Source organism: Lontra canadensis, unplaced genomic scaffold, assembly GCF_010015895.1.
Source record: "Lontra canadensis isolate GAN:19392208 unplaced genomic scaffold, GSC_riverotter_1.0 scaffold61, whole genome shotgun sequence".
Taxonomy (NCBI): Eukaryota; Metazoa; Chordata; class Mammalia; order Carnivora; family Mustelidae; genus Lontra; species Lontra canadensis.
In genome coordinates, this window is record NW_022631055.1 from 2,379,400 (window position 1) to 2,407,125 (window position 27,726).

Below are 27,726 nucleotides of genomic sequence, written 5' to 3' on the forward strand. Positions count from 1 at the left end.
ATTTGCAGAAGAAAGCCATCAGTCATTGCTTCTGAGAAAATGAAACACAGAAGGGGAAGGAAGCAGAGAGATCTGTAGCTGGTCCTGGGACGCTGCTGGTTCCTTTGCACGAAGAGAGCACAGCTGCTCTAGTCCCAGCCAGACCACCTCCAAATGATGGTCCCCATTGAACTCCACATTTCAATAACTTAGGAAGAAAACACACCTGTGTTTATGAAGACAATTTAATTCTGATTTTTGATGTCATAGCATTCTTAAGTAAGTAAAGAAAGTTTTTTTTAATAACAGGATGAAAATACGGCCATATTTATATAACTATAAATATAGCACATGGGGTCTGACCTTAACCACCTATTTCTGTAACTTCTCTCAACAACGGTTTAATTTTTGGATAATTCAGTACTTTAAACAATATGTGGCACAAAGTAGCTGCTAGAAGAAGAAATTCACTCTCCACAATCTAAATATGTTTATTTGTAATGACATCCCAATTTATCATGTTGGTTAAGCTTGATTTACATTCTCTGATGTGTGCTTCCGGCTTGCTTGTCATCACAAAAGCTCTCCCTGGATAATCCCATCCATGCACATAACTTCAAACACTACCCAAACAGTGATGACAACCAAATTTATTTCTCTAGCCCAGGTTCTCTGCAGGGATGACCCATATATCCAAGAGCCTAGTGGCATTTCCACCTGGCCAGCCCAACTGCCACCAAAACAAGTGCAAAGATGGAGAATCACGGTCCCATAACCATAGCAAATGTTTATTTATTACTTTCTGTGCCAGGCTCTGTGCTAAGTGCTTTATGTGGATTTTCTCACTTAATCTTCACAGTGCAATTAAACGTGGTATGCTTATCTCCTTTTACCTGAAACCCCATTAAAATGATAGCATCAAAATACAAAAAAAGGTAGCAGACATCATTCATGGCTTATCTATTACCCATTACCCTCCCCTTCTTCCTGGCCCAGAGAACACTAATTTTGTTCAGGGAATCAATATGCCAAACCAATTTCCCAGTCTTCTTTGTAGCAAAGAGTATTTATATGACCATATGCAGGGCAGTGAAACACTCACAGATGTCTTTTTGGGCGAGTTCGGGGAAAGCAACACAACCATTATCCCTCCTTGCTTTCTTCAGGCCTTAATTATGGATATTCTGTGCAGCTGCACTTTCCCTTTTTTTGACCACGAAGGAAAGGCTGAGAGAATCACAGAGACATTGACCCTGACACCACAGAGCTACTGAACCAAGCCCAGTAAGCATCAACCCCCAGACTTCTTGTTACTGAGAAAAATGAACCCCTGTTTGGTCTATCTATTCTAAGTCTGGCTTTCTTTTAACTTGCAGCTGAAACAGTTCCAGTTGATACAGAACTATAACCTGAGCAAGAGATTTCAATACATTCAAAGGAAAGCAGATGTGGGATAAGTAACTACACAGAAAAACAAAAGATAGCTTCCACATAAGTGACTGCAGAACCCAAAACGAGGAGCAGCAAGTCAGATCGCCTCCTGACTCCACCACAGAAGTGTCCGGAACTGGAGGCACCAGGAAAAACAGAAGACAAAACCTACAGATTTAACATTTTGGAGGTTTGCCAACAAAAAGGCCATCTCTCCCTGCTTCTCCACCATTCCTCCAGCCAAGTTATAATTACATGTTGGAGAATTTCCTTAAAAGTCTGTTTATTTGTGGCTGTCTGTTCATATTTATGAGGAAGTTACTGAAAATATGATTTTAAGTATAACAACAGAGAAGCAAAATAAGCAAACCAAAAACAAGGAAAGGCAAGGAAGAGTGGGGGAAAAAAGGGGGAACTTCGAGGAAACAGAAACAATGAAAAAAGCAGAAGATAACAAAACACACACACACATACACACACACACAGAAAATACCCCCAGAGAGATCTGGAGAAAACATGAAGAGCTATGAAGCAGAAACAAAACACCGCAACAAAGACAAAATTAATCAGAAAGTTGGAAGACGAAAGTAAGATAGTTTCCAGATAAAAAGTTTGGAAACTAGGTGAGGAAAAAATGAAAATTAATGAGGATGAGGTCCACAAGCAAGTTTCAAAAGAAGAGAACCAAGGGGAGAGCAGGCAAGAAATCGTCAGAGACAGACGATTCTCCTCCTCTGAGAGACCAGTATTTAAAGTGCAATTAAAAGAAGCACAAAGGCAGATAACTGTGAAACACAGAAAAATAGGGATACAATGAATATCTAAAAAGCTTTCTGAGTGAAATAAACATAACTTCCACTCCTTTGTAGGAGAATGACATCAAATCTCTGGACAGCAGCACAAGAAGTCATGCAGTTTTGCCTTCAAAATTCTGAGTGGGTGATGTTTGGGGGGCATAGAATTTCTTTTTAAAGATTTATTTATTTGAGAAAGAATGTGCACACACACTAGCAGGGGGAGGGGCTGAAGGAGAGGGAGAGTGAGTCTCTCACAGACTCCCCACTGAACACAGGCCTAGAACTCACGACCCTGAGATCATGACCCGAGCAGAAATCAAGAGTCAGCACTTAACCTACCGAGCCCCCCAGGCACCCCGAGGGCATAAAATTTTATAACTTGAACAATCAATCAAGTATGAGGACAAATGAAGGCGGACAAGGGTACAAACTTTTTGTCTCTCTGGTACCTTTCCTGGGAAGCTTAGGGAGAATTATGCTTCAACAAAACAAAGGAATAAATCAAAGATGATGAAAATATGATTGAGAAAACAGGAACCCATTTCACAGGAAAGGGACAAAGGGCAGCATGAGAATGATGGCTGTCCAGCAGGCAGAGACCCACCCTGGGAAAAAGACAAGCCTCAGGGAAGATGCAGTAGGTCTGTGACAGAATGCACTTTGATATTTGGAGATAGATCTGCTGTGGGTTTGGAAAAATACATTGAGGGCACCTGGGTGGCTCAGTGGGTTAAAGCCTCTGCCTTCAGCTCAGGTCATGATCCCAGGGTCCTGGGATCGAGCCCCGCATCGGGCTCTCTGCTTAACAGGGAGCCTACTTCCTCCTCTCTCTCTCTCTCTCCCTCTCTGTCTCTCTGCCTACTTGTGATCTCTGTCAGTCAAACAAATAAAGAAAGAAATAAAAAAAAAATACATTGACACGCACATAGAGTTTCTGTCAGAGAAAAACAGTAAAAGTTTTAGATTAAAAAATGTGAAATTGCCGGTTTGTACCTTAAAATTTTGTCAAATTGACAGTTTCACATTGTTCAACCTAACTTACAGGTGCATAATACAATGCAGAAAATTGGCTTTATATACTCTAAAAATGAGAAAAGCAAAAAACAAGTTGGAGAACTATGTGGAATTAGAATGCCAGAAGTTATTACTGAAGCTGGTTAATAGACACATGGGATTTGTTGTCCCAGTCTCTCTACTCATGGATAGGTTTGAAAATCCCATAATAAAAAGCAGTGAAAAAAGAAAATCATGACAACCCCAAAGTGTGTGAAATTTCACTAATTTTTCAGGCAGCTGGAGGAAATTCCATTTAGCAGTACTCAGATGAAGTCCAGTTAAAGAACACAGGAAAATGCCAGTGACAGAGCCTATCCACACCAGCACTTCACTCACGGCGGGGCAGGAAACAGAGATGTCTCACATCCCCACTCTATCCCTTTCCTTCTGCATTGACTCCACGGATTCCGGGCTGCATTGCGCAACACAACAGTGCTCCCAAAGCTGTCACAAGTCCCTAGGCCCACAACTGAATAAGACAACCATTTCTCACCACCCATCAATTTCTTGCCAGCCCATTTCTCATCTTGCCCAAACCTGACTCTAGGCTCCATCATTCTAGGCACACTCTTGTAAATGCCCTCCAGCCCGGCTCTCTCACTTCTTGGAGAAGGCAACAACCAGCCCCCAATGAACCCCACTTCATGCCTCCCCCGCATATGTACCCAGGGAACTAAGTATTACTGGGGAAAATGACCTAAACCGACTGACAGGCTTAATGTTCTACTTATTATCGCAAACTGTAAACTGGCAATTTTACCACTGCTGCCATTTTAAATGTGCCAAAATTACTTTAAAGAAGCAAAGTGCAAAACTGACAGCCGATTTCACAACAAAACAATGGGTGCTAGACACTGTAATGGTATCCACAGGGTACAGAAAAGAGTAACTGTCAGGGGGCGCCTGGGTGGCTCAGTGGGTTAAAGCCACTGCCTTCAGCTCAGGTCATGATCCCAGTGTCTTGGGATCGAGCCCCACGTCGGGCTCTCTGCTCCATGCGGAGCCTGCTTCCTCCTCTCTCTCTGCCTGCCTCTCTGCCTACTTGTGAACTCTGCCTGTCAAATAAATAAAATCTTTAAAAAAAAAAAAAAAAAGAGTAACTGTCAGGTAAGAGTTCTATATGCAACAAAGACATTTTTCAAGAATGAAGGTAAAATAAAAACATAGAGAGAGAAATGAAAACTGAGGTAATACATCACCAACAGCCCAAATGAAGGAAAATACTAAAGAACAATCTTTTGGCAGAATGAAAAATATTCCTATACAGAAGAAGCCCAAAGACTCAGGAAGGAGGAAAAAAGCAACAAAAATGGCATATACACAGAAACCACCCCCCCAAATCTTGACTTTCAGAAATAATTGCTTTTTTTTTTTAAAGGTTTTATTTATTTATTTGACAGAGAGAGATCACAAGTAGGCAGAGAGGCAGACAGAGAGAGAGAGAGAGAGAGAGAGAGAAGCAGTCCCCCTGCAGAGCAGAGAGCCCAATTCAGGTCTCAATCCCAGGACCCCGGGAACATGACCTGAGCCAATGCCAGAGGCTTAACCCACTGAGCCACCCAGGCACCCTAGAAATAATTTCTGATGAGCTTTAAAACAGATCATTTAAATTACATCTAAATAAATAGATAAATGGACTTAAAGGGCACTGTAGATCTCACATTGTTAGGGAAAAGAGTAAGACATCAATTAATATCAAATTTTGACCAGTTATGGTTGTATGTTGTACCTCTAGGAAAATACTAGTAAAAGAAACAAAAAAATGGAATAATAAAAAACAGTCAATTTAAATGAAGCCTAGAGGGGTGCCTGGGTGGCTCAGTGGGTTAAGGTCCCGCCTTTGGCTCAGGTCATGATCCTGGGGTTCTGGGATAGAGCCCCGTATGGGGCTCTCTGTTCAGCGGGGAGCCTGCTTCCTCCTCTCTCTCTCTGCCTGCCTCTCTGCCTGCCTGTGATCTCTGTCTGTCAAATAAATAAATAAAGTCTTTAAAAAATAAAAATAAAAATAAATGAAGCCTAGAAGAAGAAAAGGAAAGCAGAAAACAAGGGGGGAAGAACATAGTAAGATACAAATTTAATTCTAAATATGAGTAATTCCATTAAGCTTAAATGGATAAATACATTAATTTAAAAACAAAGGTTGCGTGACTGCATAAAGAAACAAAACCCAACTATATGCTGCTTGCAAAGGACATATATAAAACATAATGAGATACACTTCAAAGTAATATAACATTGCTCATCAACTACTTCAACAAAAATAAACAAAACCACACAATAAGAAAGAAACACTGAAAATTATACAAGGAAAAAATTATATTCTACAGTAACACAAAGTGTGTATAACTGTTAATATCAGATAAAGTAACTTTTAGGCAAAAAACATTATTAAAGACAGAGAGGGACACTGGATATTTCAAAAAAAACACATACCCAGAAGACCACTGTCATTATTCAAAGAGGAACTAAAAATGAAATTACAAACTATCCCGAAAGCAATGAAAAGAACACTTTTAACCAAAATCTATGGAAAAAAACAAAAGTTTATTCAGAGTGAAATGCCTAATCGTCTTCATTATTAACTTAAAAAGACTAAAACTAAAGGAAGCTACAATTCATGTTGAAGACTTAGAGAAGGATCAACAAAGAAATAAAGAGGGAATTAGTAAAGATGAAGGTTGAAATTAATGAACAGAAAACCAAAAAAAAAAAAAAAAAAGAGAGAGAGAGACAGAAAGAAAGAAACGATCAATAAATCCAAAAGTTGTTTTTTAAAATATACCAACAGATAAATTCCTCCAGAACCTGATTAAGGAGAAAGGAGGTGAGAATAAAATTATATAAGATTAGGAATTTTCAAAAGATATATAACCACAGATACAAAAGAGACTTTTACAATATAAAATCCAGAGGCACCTCGATGGCTCAATTAAGCATCTGACTCTTGATTTCCACTCATGTCATGATCTCAGGGTCATGAGAGATCGAACCCCACATTGGGCTCCATGCTTCGGAGTCTACTTAGGATTCTCTCTCCTCCCTCTACCCCTCATTCTGCTCTTCCATGAGTTCACTCTCTTTCAAATAAATAAATAAAATCCATAGCAAGAAATTTGGAAACCTAGAAAAATTGGATAATTTCCTAAGAAAACATAAATACGGGTCCCTGGGTGGCTCAGTCAGTTAAGTGTCTGTCTTCAGCTCAGGTCATGATCCCAAGGTCCCAGGATCCAGTCCTGCATTGGGTTCCCTGCTTGGTGGGGAGCTTGCTTTTCTCTCTACCTCTGCCTCTGTTTCTTTCTCTGTCTCTCATGAATAAAATAAAAATAAAATCTTAAAATCAAACAAAAACAAAACTTATAAATGAATCTGGGAACAAGTAGAAAACTCAAACCCACCAATTACAATAGACTAGATTGGAACAGTGGTTAATAGCCCAGCATTGAGAAGGCACCAGGACCAAGTAATTTCATAACTTGTTTGAGCTAATTTAGTAACAGTAATTTCGATATTATTTAAGTTATTCCATAATGAAGGAATGGATGGAAAATTTCCTAATATATTTTGTGAAGCCAGCATAACTTTAACACCAAACCTGATGTAGTAAAAAAGAAAAAAGAAAAAGAAAAAAGAAACCATAATCCCACTTATAAATATAGATGCAAAAATTCTAAATAAAATATTAGCAAATAATATTCAGCAATGATTCAAAAGAAAAACACTCTGTAACCGATAAGAGCTTAATTCAAGGAATGCAAGAGTGAAAGTCAATGTGATAAAGTATATTTAACAATAATCAATAGCAAGCTCTTCTACTTGATGAAATAAAACCATTTCAAATACAGACAGGGATGCCCACTATTGCTATTACTCAACATTGTCTTGATGGGTCGGTCTGGCAAATGAAATAAACACTGAAAAAAGGATACATTATTTTTGCTAATTACATATTTGAATACTTAAAAAATCCAATAACTATAGTTTACAAAAAAAAAACTTAGTAGAATTAATGAGAACATTTGATATGGCAACTCTGATATAAGATAAATATACGAAAGACATTAGGCTTTCCCTATTCTAGCATAAGCACACAGAAATAGAAATGGGAAAAATATTCCATACATAATGATTAAAAAGACAATAAAATCTTCTTATGGAATGTATGTATCCCCCCCATTCATATGTTGATGCCTTAATCTCAATGTGATGGTACTCAGAGGTAGTTAGATCATGAGGGTAGAGCCCTCATGAATGGGATTGGTGCTCTTGTAATAAGAGGCTAGAGAGCTAACTAGTGCTCTTTCTGCCATATAAGGATAGAATGAGAAGTTGGTAGTCTGCAACCTCTCGGAGGACTCCCACCAGAACCTGACCATGTTGGCATTCTAATCTCACATTTCCAGCTTCCAGAACTGTGAGAAACAAATTTCTATTGTTTATAAACCACCTGGATTATGGGACTTATGTTATAATAGCCCAAACTGACTAAGACAAAGAGTTAGGAATAAAGTCAAGAAGCAAAACACAAAATCTATGTGATGATAAATATAAAACCATATTGAAGGATAAATTTAAAAATCTGAGTAAATGAAAAGGTATCTATAATTTTAGATGGGAAGATTTAATATCAATTCTCTTAATATCATAAAAGTGTGGGATTAATAGCAAGTAAAATATGAGTTCCTAAAAGAGAAAAGGACTATTAGGTAAAGCTGAAGAAATCTGAAAAACCATGAACTTTAGTTAATACTAATTCATCAATACTGGCTCATTAATTGTAACATATGTATCAGACAACATAAAATGTTACTAGGGCAAAGTGGGTGAGAAATATATGGAAACTCTTGGTAATATCTTTACAATTTTTCTGTAAGTCTAAAACTGTTCTAAAAAATAAAGTTTTGGGTGTTTTTAAGATCTGATTTTATTTTTTTGATACTTATTTATTTTAGAGAGACAGAAAAAGAGAGACAGCACAAGTGAAAGGGCAAAGGGAGAGGAAGAGAGAATCTCAAGCAGACTATCGGCTCAGCGGGGAGCCCAGTGCAGGACTGGATCCCAGGACCCTGAGATCAGGACCCAAGCTGAAACCAAAAATTGGACACTTAACTGATGGCACCACCCAAATGCCCCTAAGATTTATTTTTTAAATAATCTCTACATTCAGTATAAGGGCTCAAACTCGTACCCCCTCAGACTAAGAGTCTCGTGCTCTACGCACTGAGCCAGCCAGGTACTCCGAAAGTTTATTTTAGAAAGCACATCTGTAAGACCATCAGGGAAGTTTTAAAAAATATATACATATATATAATTCCTTGGGGCAGTTAGGTGGCACAGTCATTTAAGCATCCAACTCTTGCTTTTGGCTCAGGTCACGAGATGGAACCCTGCATCAGGCTCTGCACTCAGCCTAGAGTCTGCTTAAGATTCTCTCTCCCTCCCTCCCTCTCTCCCTCTCCCCCTATCATGAGTGCACGTTCTCTCTCTCTCTCAAATAAATAAATAAATCTTTAAATAAATAAATAATAAAAATAAAAAACAGATATGATTCCAATTAAATGGATAAGAGTATCTTAAAGTTTAGAGAGAAAATAAATGCCCAAGGAAGCAAATAAATGAATGAAAAAAATAGTGAAGGGAAATAACCTCCAAAGACACTGTAATTAAGTCAATATGGAGTCTTAGTCTAGGAATAGGTGAGTAGCTCTAGTAGGGGACCAGAACAGAGAACCCAGGAATAAAATCCAATTTATATGCTATTTCAATATATGAAAAAAATGTATTCCAATTTGATGGGGGAAGACTGATTGTTTAATAATAGTGCTGGCACAACTGGCTATCTATCTGGTAGAAAACAGTCCCCAATCCCATATTATAAATAAAAAAAAACAAATCCCAGATGGAATAAATGCTAAATATAATAAATAAAGCATCGAAAATTTAGAACAACACTTATAATCTGTTTCTCTTTTTTTAAAGAGTGTATTTATTTATTTGACAGAGAGAGACACAGAGAGAAAGGGAACACAAGCAGGGAGGACTGGAGAGGGAGAGGCAGGCTTCCCCCTGAGCAGGGAGCTCGACATCAAGCTCAATTCCAGGACCCTGGAATCATAACCTGAGCTGAAGGCAGATGCTTAACAACTGAGCCACCCAGGCACCCCCTACAATCTGTTTCTTAACCAGAAAGAAAAGATAACCATATTTGAGTTTATAAAAATTAAAACAGTTTATGTTGCAAAAGCTATCATAAATAAACAAAACTAATGAATAGGCAAAGGATAGATTTGGGAAAATACTTGCAAAGGAGATAAGAGATAATGAGTTAGTAATCATTACCAATATAAAAAGAGCTCTTAAAAATTGGCAAGAGACAAAGAGTCCCATGGAAAAATGGGGAAAGGATGTGAAAGGGAGTTAGTTCATGAGAACAAATCCAGATAGCCATAAGTATGAACATGCTCAAAATAACCAGCAATTAGAGAAATGCAAATTACAGTGAAAAAAACAATACATCACTCTATACCCAATCAGATAAAAGAAAATTAGAGAGTAATAATACAATTGCTCACAGGATGAATAGGAAAAAAATATAAATTGTTTACAGCTATTTTGAAAAGTAGTCTGACAAATATTTTTAAAATTAACAGTAAACAGACATGTCAACCAACAAACACACTTCTGGGAATCTATCTCTCAAATATAAAATCACCAGTAAAATATTTATTATGGCATTGCTCTTACTGGAAAAAAAAAAGAGAGAGAGAAACAAAAAGAATTCTCAGCAATAAGATAATAAATAATGGCACATTAATACTGTGGAATATTAAGCAGCTATTAAAAAGAATGGATTAAAGCTCTACCATTTGATTTGGGTGAGTTTTCCTGGATGTATTTTTGTTGTATTTTGTTTTCTAATTCTAGTATAATTAATATACAGTGTTCTGTTAGTTTCAGGTCTACACTATAGTGATTCAGCAATTCTATACGTTAGTGCCCATCATGGTAAGTGTACCCTTAATCCCCTTCACTTATTCTACCCACCCCCCCCTTCCATAACCATCTGTTTGTTCTCTATAGTTAAGTCTATTTTTTGGTTTGTCTCTTTTTTCTTTGTTCATTTGTTTTCTTAAATTCTGTACACAAGTGGTATCATATGGTATTTGTCTTTCTCTGACTAATTTTGCTTAGCATTATACTCTCTTGGTCCATCCATGTTGTTGCAAATGGCAAGATTGCATTCTTTTTTTTTTTTTTTTGGCTGAGTAATATTCCAGGGTGTGTGTGTGTGTGTGTGTGTGTGTAAGTAACATCCTCTTTAACCATTCATCTATGGATAGACACTAGGGCTGCTTCTATAATGTGACTATTATAAATAATGCTGCAATAAACATACAGGTACATATATATTTTTTGAATTAGTGTTTTCATTTTCTTTGGGTAAATCCCCCATACTGGAACTACTGGATCATGTGGTATTTCCATTTTTAATTTTTTGAGGAACCTCCATACTGTTCTCCACAGTCACTCCACCAGTTTGCATTCCCATCAACAGTGCTTGAGCGTTCCCTTTTCTCCACAGACTCACCAAAAGTTGTTTCTTGTGTTTTGTATTTTAGCCGCTCTGATAGCTGTGAGGAGATATCTCAGTGTGGTTTCGATTTGCATTCCCTGGTGATGAGTGATGTTGAGCATCTATCCATGTATGTATTGGCCATCTGAATGTCTTCTTTGGAGAAATGTCTATTCATGCCTTCTGAACTCTTAAAAATTGGATTATTTGTTTCCTGGAGATATTTTTGAATATTAAAGTGAGATGCAGAAAAGTGTGTACACCATGATCCCATTTTTAAAAAGCAAATACTGACCACAACCCAAAACTGTGAATATGGAAACAAACACGGATTGCTAACACGGATCACTGGTAGTACTGGGAAGGAAGAGGGGGTACCCAGGGATTGAAAAGAAAAAATGACAGAATGTATCATATGGGTATGTGAAGGATATTAATCAGAAACCTGCTACAGCATGGATTAGGCTATAACGTGATAGACATGAGCATCTATCCTCCCTTGCAGCGCCCATTCCCAATACTTCATAGTCATTTGGCGCTTTATCATTTTATGAACTACTTAGTTCTATAGAACATAAGTCTCACAGTCTTATCTGCATTTTGGGCAATCCTACTGAAAATTATTGTTTTTCCTTAACTGTTACCATATACTTTATGAAATTGAATTTTTAGACCCACTTTCCAAGTTGGGGTATAATTTTATACACAAAGTATGTACTTAGATGTAAAGAAATTAGAAAAAAATAAGGACTTAGTGGTTAATTGTTTACTGATTGATGGATATCTATAAAATGAAAAAGTAGTTACAGAAAAATATGTATAAAGTAGTTTATTTTGGTAAAAACAAGCAAAATCCTAACTATAAATGCTTAAATACTTCTAAGTGAAAGAGAAAGCTTCAGAAAATCTTCACAAGGCCACAGGCCCGTGTTCTATCAAGGGGAGGAAAGGAAAGAAGGGGCAGATTACTAGCTTTGCTTTTTTACCTCTCCGCATCTTATTACTTCACTTATTACAATAAACAAAAAAGTATTACCTTTGAGATCTGAAAACATTAAGTAATGAAAACAAAAATAAATTGCAAACAATAAAATAAATTGGGTATGACTTAGCACTAATTTCATAAGATCCATTGTGAATATTAAATGAGATAAACCACTTGAAGTGTGTACCATATTGCCAAATGCTGCTAATCTGCAGTAAACGTTAGCTATTTTTTATTAAAAAAAATACTACAGAGAATAGTGGAATTTATGAAACTGAAAAGATAAGGCTTTTGAATATGACAGGGCACTTTTTTCATTACTACTGAATCTGGTCTCCTTTCGAACGCAAGGACTCATTATGGTAACCATACAACTCATAAAACACACTTTTACCAACAGTAAAAATTACAGTTAGATAAATAAGATACTTAATAAGAAAGAGAGAGCAGCCTTTTGGCCTTGAAGTCTACTTTAAGAACTTTAAGAACCGGGGCGCCTAGGTGGCTCATTCATTAAGCATCTGCCTTCCACCCAGGTCATGATCCCAGGGCCCTGGAATCAAGCTCTTTGGCAGGAAGCCTGCTTGTCCCACTCCCCCTGCTTATTATGTTCCCCCTCCTGCTGTTTCTCTCTCTGTCAAATAAATAAATAAATAAATAAAATCTTTTTTAAAAAAAGAACTTTAAGAACCAGGAATGCCTGGGATTTCAGCTCAGGTCATGGTCTCAGGGTTGTGATAATGAGCCCCATGTCAGGCTCTGTGCTGTGCATCGGGCCTGCTTGAGATTGTCTTTCCCTCTTTCTCTGCCCCTCCCCTCTTCCTCCACTGTCACATGCTCACACACTCTCAAAAAAAATCAATCAATCGTCAATTAATTAATTAAAAGAACTTCTAAAACCATCCAAAGGCTTTTGCTTCTTCACAGCCACTTTGAATGAGAGATACATGGGCCCAAGATGTTTGTTTCCCCCACGTTAGAAGAGACAGAACACAATTCAAATAGATTAGAGAATGACGCCATTGTTCTTTTGGAGGGCCTGGCCAAGTGGGAAATCCGTTCCTAAATGCACAAATTCCATTCCCAACTCTGAAGAGGCATATCAACAAGGAGCTCATACGCCTAAAAGCATGTTAGTTTAGTTACAATCTACAAACTGAATTTGGTCCATCGATACTATTCTTATTGTTTAATGAAACATTAGAATAAGTTCATTAATCACATGAGTGCATTATTAGTCTTACTACTTACATGGAATCGACTTTCTCTTCAGGGCCTTGCACTTGGCCTGTCACAGTGCCTTTGCTGGTATTCTTCACCCAGCCAACCACTCCTATTTTCTTAGCCTCACCTTCTGTGTACTGGTTTTAGGAGAAAATTAGTGAAACAAAATCCAGCGTCAAAAAATGTAACCGATAATTTTTTTTCCTACAGTCCATGACAAAAATTACGTAGCTGACCTACAATCACTCCTCTGTTTACAAGAACCTTCATTTAAGGGTAAATTTTATTAAATTCCACTTTCAGTAAAGATGAGCACATTATGAGAAAATAAACTGATAGAAAACAGTTTCCATGATGTGTTTTGGGATTCATAAAATTCAGTTGCACTGCCCCAATACCTTCCAACACTGAATTACATTGTCTGGGTTCCAAATGATGATCATCCTAAGATTTTCAATCACTGAGGGAAAATATTGAATTATGATCAATACACAGTATTCAGTTAAAAGTTTCTGATGTCTTCCACTGGCTGTGGACTTGCCACACAAATGTTATAATTGTCTATACGTAAGTTTATTTCTCCTATTATTCTTTACAGTCTTTTAAAAATTTCTCAGTTTTAAATTCAGTTATGTTTACAGATGAAAACCTAGCAACATTTTAATTTGAACAATTTTAACTACATCATACTAAATTCTTGTGGATGCTATCTACTGGAACTTTTTAAAAACACGGTCTTCTGTTTGGAGGTCAGAGTGACTAAGAATCTATACACTCTACTTCCCCAACTAAACAGAGATGGTTACAGCTAGGATTTATGTGGGAGCCGGTTCTGAAAATAATAATGAAAGAGGAGACAATCTGAACTGTGGGGCAGGGGACTATCTCAAAAGGAGGAGACTTCACTGGTTAGGAACATACTAGAACTCTTGGGAGGTTAGGAAGAGAGAGCTAATCTAGTGACTGCTAGCTCTGACAGTAGGTGAAAACACATGCACCTTTTAAAGGAGAATATTAACAAAGGAAAAATTTTAAAAGCATTAAGGAGCCTTAACCTGTCTTAACTCCTGAGAACCACTTCCTTACGCAACACGGGCATTTTTCATCCTGGAACTCAAGATTTGCCTGGAGGACTTCTTCCATCCAAACATGGAGCAGATCCCACACTTTATGTTCAGTACACCTAGCCAAAATGTTTAATTCGATCATCCCAGTAAATGAATTTTTGAAATTCATACAAAAGATTAACTACAAACTAGACAGGCTGTAATGTTTTTGATAGACTACTTTCAAAAGACAACTTTAATAAAAAATTTCAGGCAGTAGTTTGGAAAAAATACAAATATTTCATTTACTGTCAAGGACAGAAAATAAGCAGTAAGCTAGCACTAAGTAGAAAACTGCTCTATCTCTGTAAATAGAAATAACAAGTAGGGGGAGGAAAAAAAACAAAAAATTGACTTACCATTCTGAAGCAAACACCTGTATTAAAAAAAGAAGATAAAAAGAAATGTTAGTTTGTCTACCTTTAAAAAAATTATGTATTTCCTGATTTAACTTTCATCTACTTTATTAAATAGTAAGTAAATGAAATGAACAAAAACTTTCATATCTGAACATATTCAGAAAGTGTTTTTTAAAATTATTTTCTTTTAAAATAATAACAGAAAAAGAAGGCTTTTTGGAGAAAAATGGTAATATTCTGAAACCAAAGACTCATGAAAAGCCACACTGCATATTCACTCTATTTCAAAATGGTTAATAAAACAAAATACTTATTACCAAGGACCGTTCGGTATATGTGGCATACAACTTACTTATCCTCAGCTTTCAGAATTTCTTCTTTAAATGCAAGGACTAAATTCAAATTTGAATGTAATAAAACATTTCTGTTTTTATTTCAGGGACAGGAAACTGATCAGGTTTGCCAAGGGCTGGGGGAAGGAGTGCTGCAAAGAGGCAAGAGAGAACTTTCTCGGGTGAAGGCACTGCCTTACATCTCAACTGTGGTGATGGCTAAGTGTATGCATTTTTCAAAACTCATTAAACTATACACTAAAAAGGATGAATGTTACTGAATTTAAATTATACCCCAACTGAAAAAAAAATTTTTTTAATACATTGGGAAATCATAAGTGATAGATCAAACCAATATTCAAAGAGGTCAAAAGATAGTGCCTATACATACAGCAATTAAGCCTACTTAAGAAGATACAGAAGGGATTGATGGCTTAGATAATGTTATATACTTTGTAAGCAGATTTATAATAGCAGGGGGTATCATTTGTTTCCTGATGATTGCGTATTGTGGTATTGAATGAATATGAAGAAAAAGAGCAGTAAAGCAATAAATACAGGATATATCACAAATGGGATTTTTATATGGCTGTAAAAATATTTAAAAGGTACATATAAAATGAGGAGAAATGATGAGTGGCAAGCATTGATCAGAAGGGGATTCACAAAGGTATTTAGTCATATAGACAGAAGGGAAGACGGTAGCTTGTAGATATGCTAGGAACTGGTGGAAAAGTCACAGAGAAACTTCCACTAAAGCAGACCATGTAGACGAGAGTAATGAAACAGAAGAGAAAACAGGCAGAACTGTGAAAAGCGTTTAGTCATTTTATCCTAAGCGTGAGGGGATCCCGAAAGACGCTGCCCAAGAAGCACGAAAGGTTTGAGGCAGGGCTGTATTGTGCCCATTCCCCAGAGGTCCTCCACAGCAAGCAGCCCCCTTGATGTCAGCATTAAGAAAAAAAAGTCAGGCAACGGAAGTAAACAGAAATTGGAACAGCTGGTCCAGCTCTTTCCCATTTAAAAAATAGCCCAATGCCCAACAATAGCACCAGCAGAACCAGAGTTTTTCAGATAATTGTATTCTCAGGCCCCTCCTCAGACCTACAGAAACAAACTCTGCAGGTGGAGCCCAGGAATCTGGTTTTAGCATCCTCTCTGTGTGATTCACATGCCCACCAAAGTGTAGAACCAATGCGTGATGCTACCTTCATGGAAGGCCTGGGAAAGGCTTGAAAAGGTTTTTGTTTTTTGTTTTGTTAAGATTTTATTTATTTCTTTCTTTAAGAGAGAAAGAGCACGAATGGGGGATAGGTGCAGAGGGAGAGGGAGAAGCAGACTCCCTGCTGAGTTTGGAGCCCAATGAGGGGCTTGATCCCAGGACCCTGAGATCCTGACCTGAGCCGAAGGCAGACGCTTAACCCACTGAGCCACCCACGCGCCCCATGATTTTTATTTCCAATCAAGAACTGCATCAGAAAGGGAAGAGTCTGATAGGGTATCGCAAATCTGATGCATTTCTGGTTGACACTGTTCATGTTGGTAATAAATCATGTGCTTGCAGAGCAGCGTTCATTCACTGATTTTACACGCCCACAGCACCACAGGAGAGGAGCTACAGACAATAAAAAGCCAAAAAAAACCCTCCCCTGAGCCCTCCTTGGACCTGGTTTGGGAGCAGCCCAGGCAGCCCTTCACTTAGATTGTCACTTAAATATTCAAAATCATGTCACTGCACTCACTTTACAAATTATTTCTAGTCCCAAACTTCATTTAAGACCTATAATAAATAAATAAATAAATAAATAAATAAATAAATAAATGTGATTCTATTTCAATGTTTTTAGAAAAATGGGTAATACTGTTTTCATGCCCTGGTCCAAATGACCATCATCTCTCCACAGCCTCCTTAACTAGTGTCCCAGCTTCTAGTACTGCCCTCCTACAGTCCATTCTCTATAAAACACCCAAGGTGATTTTCTTTATTTAAGTAATGTCATATCGCTTTCTTCCCCAGCTTAAAACACTCTATCTGTTTACCATTACACTCAAAATAAGAGGTATGCTACTTGCCACAGCCTCCAGACCCCTACCCCCAACTTATGAGTCTACCTCATATTTTAGGACTCCCTCTTGAGCTCTCTCCATTTCAGACAAATCTCCCTCCTTCGTGCTCCTCAGTATGCCAAGCATACTCCTGCCTCACAGCCTTTGCAAGTACTATTCCCTCTGCCTGAAATGCTCTTCCCCCAATCTTCTCATGACTAACTTTGGCTCATTCATGTCTCTGCACAAATGTCACCTCCTCAGAAGTATTAATTAAGTTGGAAGAAAGGCAGGCAGGAACAAGCACCCCATGCCCCCAGTCCTAAGAGGAAACCACCCTTAAAAGGATTTTACACCACCCTGGAAGGAGCCCTCCACCCTTTCCCACGTGATAGGTAGATGACAAAAACCTGACTGGGTGACAGGCTGGTGGAGGGTTAATCAGATGAAGTCAGGTAGGTCTCAGCAGGGGGAGCTCTCATGCCCTACCACTCATAGTCCACTTCAGACCCAACACAAAGTGAGAGACCTGACCTTACACAGGCTTGACCTTGCCCGTGAATACTATTCTACTTCTCCAGCCTAAGGAAGAAACACTTTCCTCATCCCCTACCCCCTATCTGGGCAACAGCTCAGCCAATGAGAAGCCACCACACTTGATATTCCCAGTTTACTCCCCTGGACTTTTAGTTCATGACAGCCTTCCCAACGTACCCCTTTTCTCCTTAAAAAGGCATGCCTGTCCTTTGTTGCCCAGATTCACCTAAGGTTGTGCCCCACCTTGTTTGTCCTAACTCTCAATTCTCTTTCATTCCCAAATGAACCCTTTTTTGCTGGTAAAATAACTGGCAGTTTTACTTTAAAAGTTAAAATTACATGTATACATACCTATTTAGTATTTAATATAAAGGATAGCAAGAAGCCACTGAGAATATCTAAGTTGACAAAACAAGAAATAGTAATATCTGCATGTTGTTTATAAATAAAGACATAACAACCACAAGAATGGAAAAAAGGAAAGGTTGAATTGGTCATCTTGGAGAAGTTAGAGGATTTGAGATGAGAGACAGAGCAGGATCTGGTGGCTGTGTTTTTAACTATGAGTGATAAGGGCACACTCATATTTACCGAACAAATCCTAAAACAGTAGAACTCAAGGACTGCCATTTAAGTTTATGAGACATAATTTTAGCCTAAATTCATACTGCTTGACAAACAGGGTAGAAAATGGAAGTGTTGCTCCTGACTCTAGGCAGTGACTGATGGACAACAAAACATAAGACTGAAATAAATCATGTATGAAAGATTCAATATGGACTTAACAGAAACTTGGCTTGCTTTGGTTATCGATCTAATGTTTTGAGGTTGAGATTTCCTGTAACATGTCCTTCTGTGTCACTACCTGGGGAAGTATACAGAATGTAATCATTACTGTTAAATTTACTTAATATATGTATATCTGTGGGGCAGACACTGCTAGCTGCTTACACAGAATTCATTCTCCCCTTCTACCTCTCTAACAGACTCTGATTTTACTTGGGGCAATAACATGCCTTTCTATATTTCCCATCTTCCTTGTAAGTAGAGTGGCCCATGAGATGCAATCCATGTCTAGAGGTGGAGGGCTTCAGGAAAGCACCTTGACAGGACTGACTCGATGGTGGTTTGGTCCTTATAGCCTCCCCCTTCCTGACTGTAGGGTGAATATCATGATGGGGCTATAGCAGCCTTCTTGAAACCATGAGGAAAAGACCAAGGCCATTGCAATGGGCTCGGCCTTTGACCCTCCTGAAGGGAATGGGGAATGACTGCTAAAGGGGAATGTGAGAGAGGAGTTTTTGGAAATGTTCTGGAACTAGATAGTGGTGATGGCCGCAAAAAATTGTGATTATTGGAAAAATCATTGTATATTTAGTATGCTTTGAACACTTTCAAAGGATGAGTTTAATGTTATGTGAATTATATCTCAATTTTTAAAATGTCACCAAAAAAAAAAAAAAGAAAGAAAGAAAGAAAGAAAGAAAGAAAAAAAAGAAAGAAAGAAAGAAAAAGAAGAGCAGAAAACAGGACCGTATTTAGTCCTTCCTGCCTTTATCTGCCGAACAAGGGCAGTCATTCTTCCGTTGTGGTCACCAGACAACCTCCCTGACTCTTCCTATTATCCCACACAAAGACACTCTGGGGAACAGAACATCTTTAAGTGCCTTTTTAGAGCATCTTTAAGAGCTACATGGTTGAGATCTCTCTGGACTTTACAACCTATTTCTAGAGGAGAAAGCTTCTTTGCCTCCATGATAGTTCCTGCCTTGAGGAGAAATAATCCGTTAGTGTGACCCTCCTGGTCACTCCACCCTGCCCCTACTCCGTCACAGCGACATGCAGGGACTTACTGAACTGGTAAGTCCAGAAGGAGAAACAAGCATAGCCCAGTGCTTCGACTTCTTCCTTCTCCTGGAGAGAGCTTCCCTCGGGGATCATATCTCTGCTTGTCAGGGGAGCCCTGCCTGTCCCCCAGGAGAGTGTGTTTTCTTCTGCACTAGAGACTGTCATGAAGTACACTTACCTGAAGATTCACACCACATTCCCAAACTCTGCTTCACATAATGAAGAGGGGGGTTATTTATTAGGCCTCTTAACCACAAAGGCTTATGAGGAATGTGCATGGAGAGGCATCAGGACCTCTAGCCCACTCACTTTGTGAAGCAGTGAACCATGCAAGAATTAACTATCCAAAGCTCCTCTGTTCTCAGAACCTTTCTGAGAGTGCTGATCCCTAGTTGGAAGCACTTGGTGCAACAGAGGGAGGGCCGTATGGAAAGAAAAAGCCAACGCTAATATAGATTCTCTGCAGTTTATCGGCCCTGGCTGGAACGGAGCCCTCCTGGGACGCAGTCTATGTGGCAAGAGATGCTTCTATGGGCTTCCATGCCCTCTCTGCCCCGCTTCCACCTCGCTTGTTAAAGAGCTGAGGTGACACATGCAGGTTTTTTACAGACACACCACTCTGGAAACTGGGACAGAGACATCAGCCCCTTCAGTTATGAAAGACTCCAAACACAATTCACTGCTGCGTCGGGGCTCAATCGGCCGCAACTATGGAAAGATGTGTCAGTGAGAACCTCTGAGATGAATATTTGCAAAGCAAATCCTACTTTAAATTCACAAAGAAACACTGATATTTAAAGAAACCATGATGAATTTTAAACATCCGCATCCTTTCATATAAAATCAAATTTTTATATTGTCTTTTGCCCCTTCATCCTGGGATGTGACTGCATGTGTCAGGTTTGAGCGCGGGAAGTCATCCAGGCACTACTTTACACAGCCGCTCTCAATGAGGTTAAACATATTTCTTTAGAAAGTCCTTCCTTTAACCTTCACCTTCCATCCAGGGTCTGTCCCCTGGAGCCACACACCATGGCATCTTTCAGATTGTTGAAACAGCCGTCTCACTACTGTTTCTTCTCCAAGCCAACTATCCCCAAGCACTTCAATTTAATTGAAGACACTTTTAAAGTCCCCACCAGAAGCGCAGCTGTAGGGGCTATAAAAACAAGCCATCAGCTTGACCTTGAAAATACTATCCTTTTTGCCTAGTAAGGGGCACAGATATGTGTACACAAATAATTGTAGTTGAAAGCAGAATAGATTAACAAGAAGTAAAAACAAGGAGTAGAACAGGACTATAAATGAAATGCTATAGGGAACAAAGATAAGCAAGGGAATTAGACTTCACAATATTTATGTGTCTTGACTGTTGGTACTAAAATTTTCAACTTCTCAAACACAGCTTTTCCTGTCTATGTAAGGAAAAATGTGTACATCCAAATCATGTGGTGTCTGACAAAGCTATTTAATAACTCACCCCAATTTTTATTTTAATCAATCTTAAAGAAAATTATGTATGTCTGTAGTCCAATAAGCTACTCCTATTCTGAGTCTGAGTTAACATTGTCAAAAATCAACTGTTGAATTTCTAAAGCACAGGTAAACCAACAGAAGGCCACAATCCATTTCTATGACTGTCATTAGTATTTACCCAAGAGCCAGCAAAGCATCAAAGCATCTATACACAGCTTCATCAATTTCCTTTTCAAATTTTCAGATTATATTCTAGATGTAACTGTAATTAAAGATTTGTAGAAACATTCTAAGCCATGCATGGTTACAAATGCTCTAAAAAGACAGAAGGTCAGTCCCCTGCTCCCCTTCCCTTATCCCAAAGGCCCCAGTGCAACAGAAATTGGTGGGGGAAAAACATGTTAAACCATGTTCTAGAGAACATGGAAATTATAAAGATTTTTTTTAATTAATTAATTTATTTATTTGACAGATGGAGATTCCAAGTAGGTAGAGAGACAGGCAGAGAGAGGAGGAAGCAGGCTCCCCGCTAAGCAGAGAGCCTGATGTGGGGCTCGATCCCAGGACCCTGGGATCATGACCTGAGCCGAAGGCAGAGGCTTTAACCCACTGAGCCACCCAGTCGCCCCTAGAGAACATGGAAATTAAAATGTAGAGGATGAAAAGGGGTGGTGGGAGTAACTTAACAGTGGTGAAACCTGATGAACACTATCCCAGCTAGGCAATCGAGGTTAACATCAACAGTGATAATCACAGTGATAGTATGTACACTCAGTACTGTGTCTGTACCCTCGATAAGTACGGTGTAATGAGAATGGCACTTTGCCTCTATGGTCTTCCTCCCAATAAGCCATAACCCCAACCTTACTATGACAAAAATACCAGAGAAATCCCAAATGGGGAGCTTTATACAAAGTACCTAAACTCAAAGTAATCCTCAAGACTACTAAAATCAATGAACACGAGGTAAGTCTACAAAACTGTCACAGCCTAAAGAAGACTAAGGAGACACAATGGCTACATGTAAAGTGATATCCTAATGAATCCTGCAACAGACAGAGGACTTCAGGTAAAAACTAAACAAATCTGAATAAAATACAGACTTTAGTTAATAATAATGTATCAGTGTTGGCTCACCAGCTGGGACAAATGTACTATACTAGTGTAAGATGTTAATTAAGGAAACTGAATATGGGGTATCTTCCAACTTTTCTATAAATTTGAAACTATTCTAAAACACATTTATTTTTTAAAAAGGTAGAGTTAGAGATGTGGCAATGAAAGCAACAGCAATCAAAGGCTCTCTATGTAAACTTTGCAGGAAAAACTGAGAGGTGAATCCACTATTGGTAATATTGTTTCTATAAGTGTATGTTCCTGAATTTCAAACAACCAAGTTATCTAATTCTTGGAATACAATCTGTTTGTAAATTAGGCTGTGTGTATTTGAGAACAAGGCAGGTAATACTCGACCCCTAGAATATCTTGACTGCCTTTTGTCACCAAGGATGTCTCAAATTCAAACATTCTAAACAGAAATATAACAAACTTTTTGGCTGGAAAATATTTTCTATCATAAACTCCAGCAAGTCAGTTAATTCATTGACCAATTTTTCATCAGGACAGGACAATTAAATCATTTTCCATATCTTCTATGTTCATTTTGCTATCACTGAAACCATCTTCATCAGGAATATTTTCCATTTAAATATTTTACTGACAATTTTATTTGTCAATCTGTTTTGTCCATATTAAATATTCCCAATTATAGCTACTTCCATTGTAAATTTATTTTCATAGCCATTATTTCTAGCAAGCCAGCTTTCACTTTTATTTCATACTTTAAAAAGTTAAATTAGCAATGTTCCCTCTAATTATTATCCATTTTATATTAAAATTAAATTTTATTTTGATTATTGTCCATTATTTCAACATCATCATTAAGACTCAGACAAAAGGCTAATGGTTGTATTTATTTCTTAGGTAATCCATGAGAAAATAGTGGATTTTATAAGACAGAGATACAGACTGATGAAATAGTGGCAGTGTCAGCCAGCAGCAGAGAAAGAGGCATAGGTCTGATTGCTTATAGACCAGGTCAAACTTCCTTGGAGCCAAACTACTATAAATATACCCTCTGGGTCATCCAGAATTGTACAAATGGCTGAGTCCAACGTCCTACATCAGTGTATATATGTATATGCGTTTGGTGCATTAGTTAGGAAGAAGGCAAAATAAAAATGGAAAAGTATTGAGAGGAGAATCAATAGATTATAATGATTAAGAAGAGCTTGGGCTCTAATATCAAATTGTCGAGGTTCAAATCCCAGCACCACCACTTAACTCACTGCATAACCTGGGAAAGTTAATTGTCCATGCCACAATTTTTCAACCTGTTAAATGGGGGAAATGTTGAGATCACAACAGGGTTGAGGATTCAATGAGACAACTCATGTAAAACATTGAGTACAAAGCTTGGCACATCCTAAATTCTCAGCAAATGTCAGTGTATATGTGTGCAAACATGTGATTGTGAATTTGTCTTACAAACTATGTCTTGATAAATCAATAGTATACATGTACTCTTCCATTGAACATACTGCAAACTATGGGAGTTAGCCCTAAAGCTGATTTTTTAAAATCCCACTGCTTATGTGTAGTACATTTCTTTCTTATATTTGTAATGCTGCCCAAAATTGATCTTCACATACCACAAGACCACCATATGCACAAAAAGTATAATTATATTGTTAAAATCAAGAGAAACACATTATATATTAACAGAAAAACACTGCATAATGGAAAAGTACAGGTTTTAGAATCTGAAAGATGCAGGATCAAATTCCATTTGTCAACTAAGGACTTGTCCAACTTAGTGAACCTCTCCATTTCTGCTTTCTCATTGTGAAAACAGCAGTGAGACATAAATCTCACAAAATTGTAATGAGGATTAAGTAAAGAATAGTAAGATGCTCAGCACATGGAACATACCCCATAAATGTCACCTACACACACACACATGCATGCACTCCTTAACTACTGCCATTTCTATCCAAATGACTAAATATTTTGTCAGATGGTCTCTGCCACCATTTTCATATTCCATTGCTTCCAACGACTTACTGCAGTTTTCAATCCACAATACCAGACCATTGGGTGTACCCAAAGGCTTTCTATAGGGTACAAGGCCATGGATAATTTTAAGCAAATCGATTTCCAGATCTTCAACTTTCACATGTATTCTTTCCTGACAAGGGCCTGAGAAAGCACCTGTGCTCTGAGGTGGTTCTCCTTTCCTACCTTTCTTTTCACATCTATCTTTGAAAGGAAGGCCCACTGAATTACAAAAAGCATACTCTTGCCCTTCTTTGATCTGACCTTGTGCATCACCCTAAAGTGTAAAAACCTCTAGTGTACCAAAATAGAGTACACATCCTTTAATCAATGTTCCATAAATACCCCCAGATTTCTCCTTAAGGAATAAATTTCCGATACAAACTTTCCTTTTAAATTGAATAATGTTTATCATATCTTTAAATGTATTTTTAACTTCCTGATAGTGTTCCAATAATAATCACAATAGCAACTCACGCCAGAAGTGAAAAAAAAATAATAGAGCTTTATGGCCAAAGGAAATCAAGAAAATATATCTAAATGTATATGTGTATATATACACACATACATACTATACATACAAATTACCAAAAAGCTTGATAGGGTGATCGGTAAGAAAGTCTCAAACATAACAATGGGATAAAATTCTGTGGGGGAAGTAGAACGGAAATCAAACTCAAAAGAGGAAAGGTATGATGTAAAATTTCCCGACTTTAAAAAGCTTTAATTTAAAATGGATAAAAGACCTCAATGTGAGACAGGAATCCATCAGAATCCTAGAGGAGAACATAGGCAGTAACCTCTTCGAAATCAGCCACAGCAACTTCTTTAAAGATATGTCTCCAAAGGCAAAGGAAACAAAAGCGAAGATGAACTTTTGGGACTTCATCAAGAGCAAAAGCTTCTGCAAAGCAAAGGAAATAGTCAACAAAACAAAGAGGCAACCCACGGAATGGGAGAAGATATTTGCAAATGACAGTACAGACAAAAGGTTGATATCCAGGATCTATAAAGAATTCCTCAAACTCAAGACACACAAAACAGACAATCATATCAAAAAATGGGCAGAAGATATGAACAGACACTTCTCCAATGAAGACATACAAATGGCTATCAGACACATGAAAAAATGTTCGTCATGACTAGCCATCAGGGAGATTCAAATTAAAACCACATTGAGATACCACCTTACACCAGTTAGAATGGCCAAAATTAACAAGACAGGAAACAACATGTGTTGGAGAGAATACGAGAAAGGGGAACCCTCTTACACTGTTGGTGGGGATGCAAGTTGGTGCAGCCACTTTGGAGAACAGTGTGGAGATTCCTCAAGAAATTAAAAATAGAGCTTCCCTATGACCCCGCAATTGCACTACTGGGTATTTACCCCAAAGATACAGATGTAGTGAAAAGAAGGGCCACCTGTACTCCAATGTTTATAGCAGCAATGGCCACGATCACCAAACTGTGTAAAGAACCAAGATGCCCTTAAACGGACGAATGAATAAGGAAGATGTGGTCCATATACACTATGGAGTATTATGCCTCCATCAGAAAGGATGAATACCCAACTTTTGCAGCAACATGGACGGGACTGGAAGAGATTATGCTGAGTGAAATAAGTCAAGCAGAGAGAGTCAATTATCATATGGTTTCACTTATTTGTGGAGCATAACAAATAGCATGGAGGACTAGGGGAGATGGAGAGGAGAAGGGAGTTGAGGGAAATTGTAAGGGGAGGTGAGCCATGAGAGACTATGGACTCTGAAAAACAATCTGAGGATTTTGAAGGGGCAGGGGGGTGGGAGGTTGGGGGAACCAGGTGGTGGGTATTAGAGAGGGCACGGATTATATGGAGCACTGGGTGTGGTTCAAAAACAATGAATACTGTTACGCTGAAAAGAAATTTAAAAATAATAATAATAATAATAATAAAAGCTTTAATTTAAATGAATAACGGTAAATAGTAAATCACCGCCATACTTATGTTCCATTGAATAAATGTGAGTGACTTAACATTTAGAAATAACAATAGTAAAAATAAGCCAGACATTATATGCTTTGCAACTATTTAAATTTAGGATGAAACAAAAATTAGATAACTTAATTTTTTTAGGAGCTGCATTGGCGGGGCGAGGTAAGGAGTGTAATCTCTCTGGCAACGTGAACCATCAAACATCAGTTAAGTGTCCTTTCTGAAACTCAGGTCAGCCCAGTAGTTTTAGTGGCATCAAACGAGGACCACTAGCTCAAAGGCCCTTTCTTCCTCTCCCACCCAATCTTGTTCTTTCCCTCTCTGCCCGCCAGGCCCCGACCGCACACCCCTTCACCCAGCGGGCTCGGAACGCCCAGCGGTCGCTTTTCTCCCTCCCCTCACACCCCACTCCGCCCCCGCCCCCCGCGTTCTCCACTCTCCTACCCCGCCCACCCCGGCTCTACCGCGCAGGCGCGCTTCGCTTTCTTGGCCTCCCGCGCCTGCTGTGTCATGGCAGAGCGGAAGTCCCGGCCACAGCAAGTTGGGGAGCGAGTTGGGGCGGGGGGTTCGTTAAGATGGGTGGCGCTTCTAGTAGCTTTCTCCCCGTCCTCCCCTAACGCTTCCTTGATCTCCCACTGTAGGGGGGCGGTCCCCTACCCTGCACTCTCCCGAACACTTCGTAGTCCACGGTTTTGAGTCGCCCTGCGGCAGACATGGCGGCGGCGGTAGCAAGTTCTCTGCCGAAGAGCCGGAGCGGGATTCGGGACGCGGCGACTGAGGCAGCCAGGAGAGGGAGGGGGCACATGGGATCTCTCGGCGCACCCCGCGCCTGTCACCGGCTCAGGACGCTAGCGCGCCGGGGTCACGCGTTGGAAGGCGGCAAATGAACGGCGGGTGCCGGGAACGGGGGCAGCTAAGGACACTAGAGGGAAAGAGCGCTCAGCCACCGGCGGAGAAGCCTTCTTCCTTGTCCTGCCCTCCCTTGTGGAACCAGACTGGCTTCCCTGGGAGGGATGCGCCGCTTTCGCACTCCCTGCGATTCAGTTAACCTCGGGGCTCATTTCTCGGTGTTAAGTAAATAAAAGCCGGATTTCGTGCCCAGATGTCAAGTTTGGTAACCAAACGTGATTGCTTTTGAAATGAGAGATCTGCTAGCTTGGTGGTTGAGGGTACTTGGTTAGTGAGTTGATTTTTATGAAACGTTTAGGCGACTGCCAAGTCTATTTGGCGATTTTGAGCCAATTCTTGTCCGCATCCTCTTCACCTCAGTGTTGAATCAGAAAGGTTTGGGGCCTGAATCCATATTCTTTGTAGACTGTGATATTTTCAAGGACGAAACTTAAAAAAATCTAACCTGTTCTATCCTAGTTGGAACGGGGAGGAAAGCAATCGTCTTGTCTGCTATTGACTTACATAGCTTTTTTATGGTCTTGATTGTTCAGTAACATCCCAGTTGCCTACAAGGTTAAGGCACTTTGTACTTAGAGAATTTTGCTTCATGGTGAACTGTTATGAAGTCTTAATTGAAAGCAGCCCACCACTCCAAAGAATCTGGATACAGCTATTGATAAGCTGCTGTCTTCTAGAATTCCGAATCTTTCTACTTGTGAGAATTTGCATTTCTCAACATATTTGTTGGCTTCAATACCTTTCCATATTTCTCTGCATCTGGCCACAGAGTTAAAATAATCCTCTGCAGTCTGATTCAATATTATGTGCCAGTTCTGTTAGGGAACACCAAAAATCATCCAAAACTTGTTTGGGATTTGGTTGAAACGTTTTGTGCTAATTCAGGTAATTTTATGTAATGAAGATAGTGCTTTATTGCAGAGACCTCACAACTTATGCCTTCCTTTCATCTCCCTTCCAGTTTATTCCATGCAGATTC

At 38.9% G+C, this 27,726-nt stretch overlaps 1 protein-coding gene across 1 annotated transcript in view; it reads right to left on the reverse strand.

Moving 5' to 3' along the window:
- Positions 1 to 26,789, reverse strand: part of ACYP2 (acylphosphatase 2) — a 175,621-nt gene extending 148,832 nt beyond the window's left edge. Inside the window, exons 1-3 of the mRNA XM_032877781.1 lie at positions 26,496 to 26,789; positions 14,511 to 14,527; positions 13,073 to 13,182 (exon numbers count right to left, since the gene is read on the reverse strand). Of these exons, the coding sequence (XP_032733672.1) occupies positions 13,073 to 13,182; positions 14,511 to 14,527; positions 26,496 to 26,643 (275 nt within the window). The 5' untranslated portion in view covers positions 26,644 to 26,789. The remainder of the gene's footprint in view (positions 1 to 13,072; positions 13,183 to 14,510; positions 14,528 to 26,495) is intronic.
- Between the last annotated feature and the right edge of the window lie 937 nt (positions 26,790 to 27,726).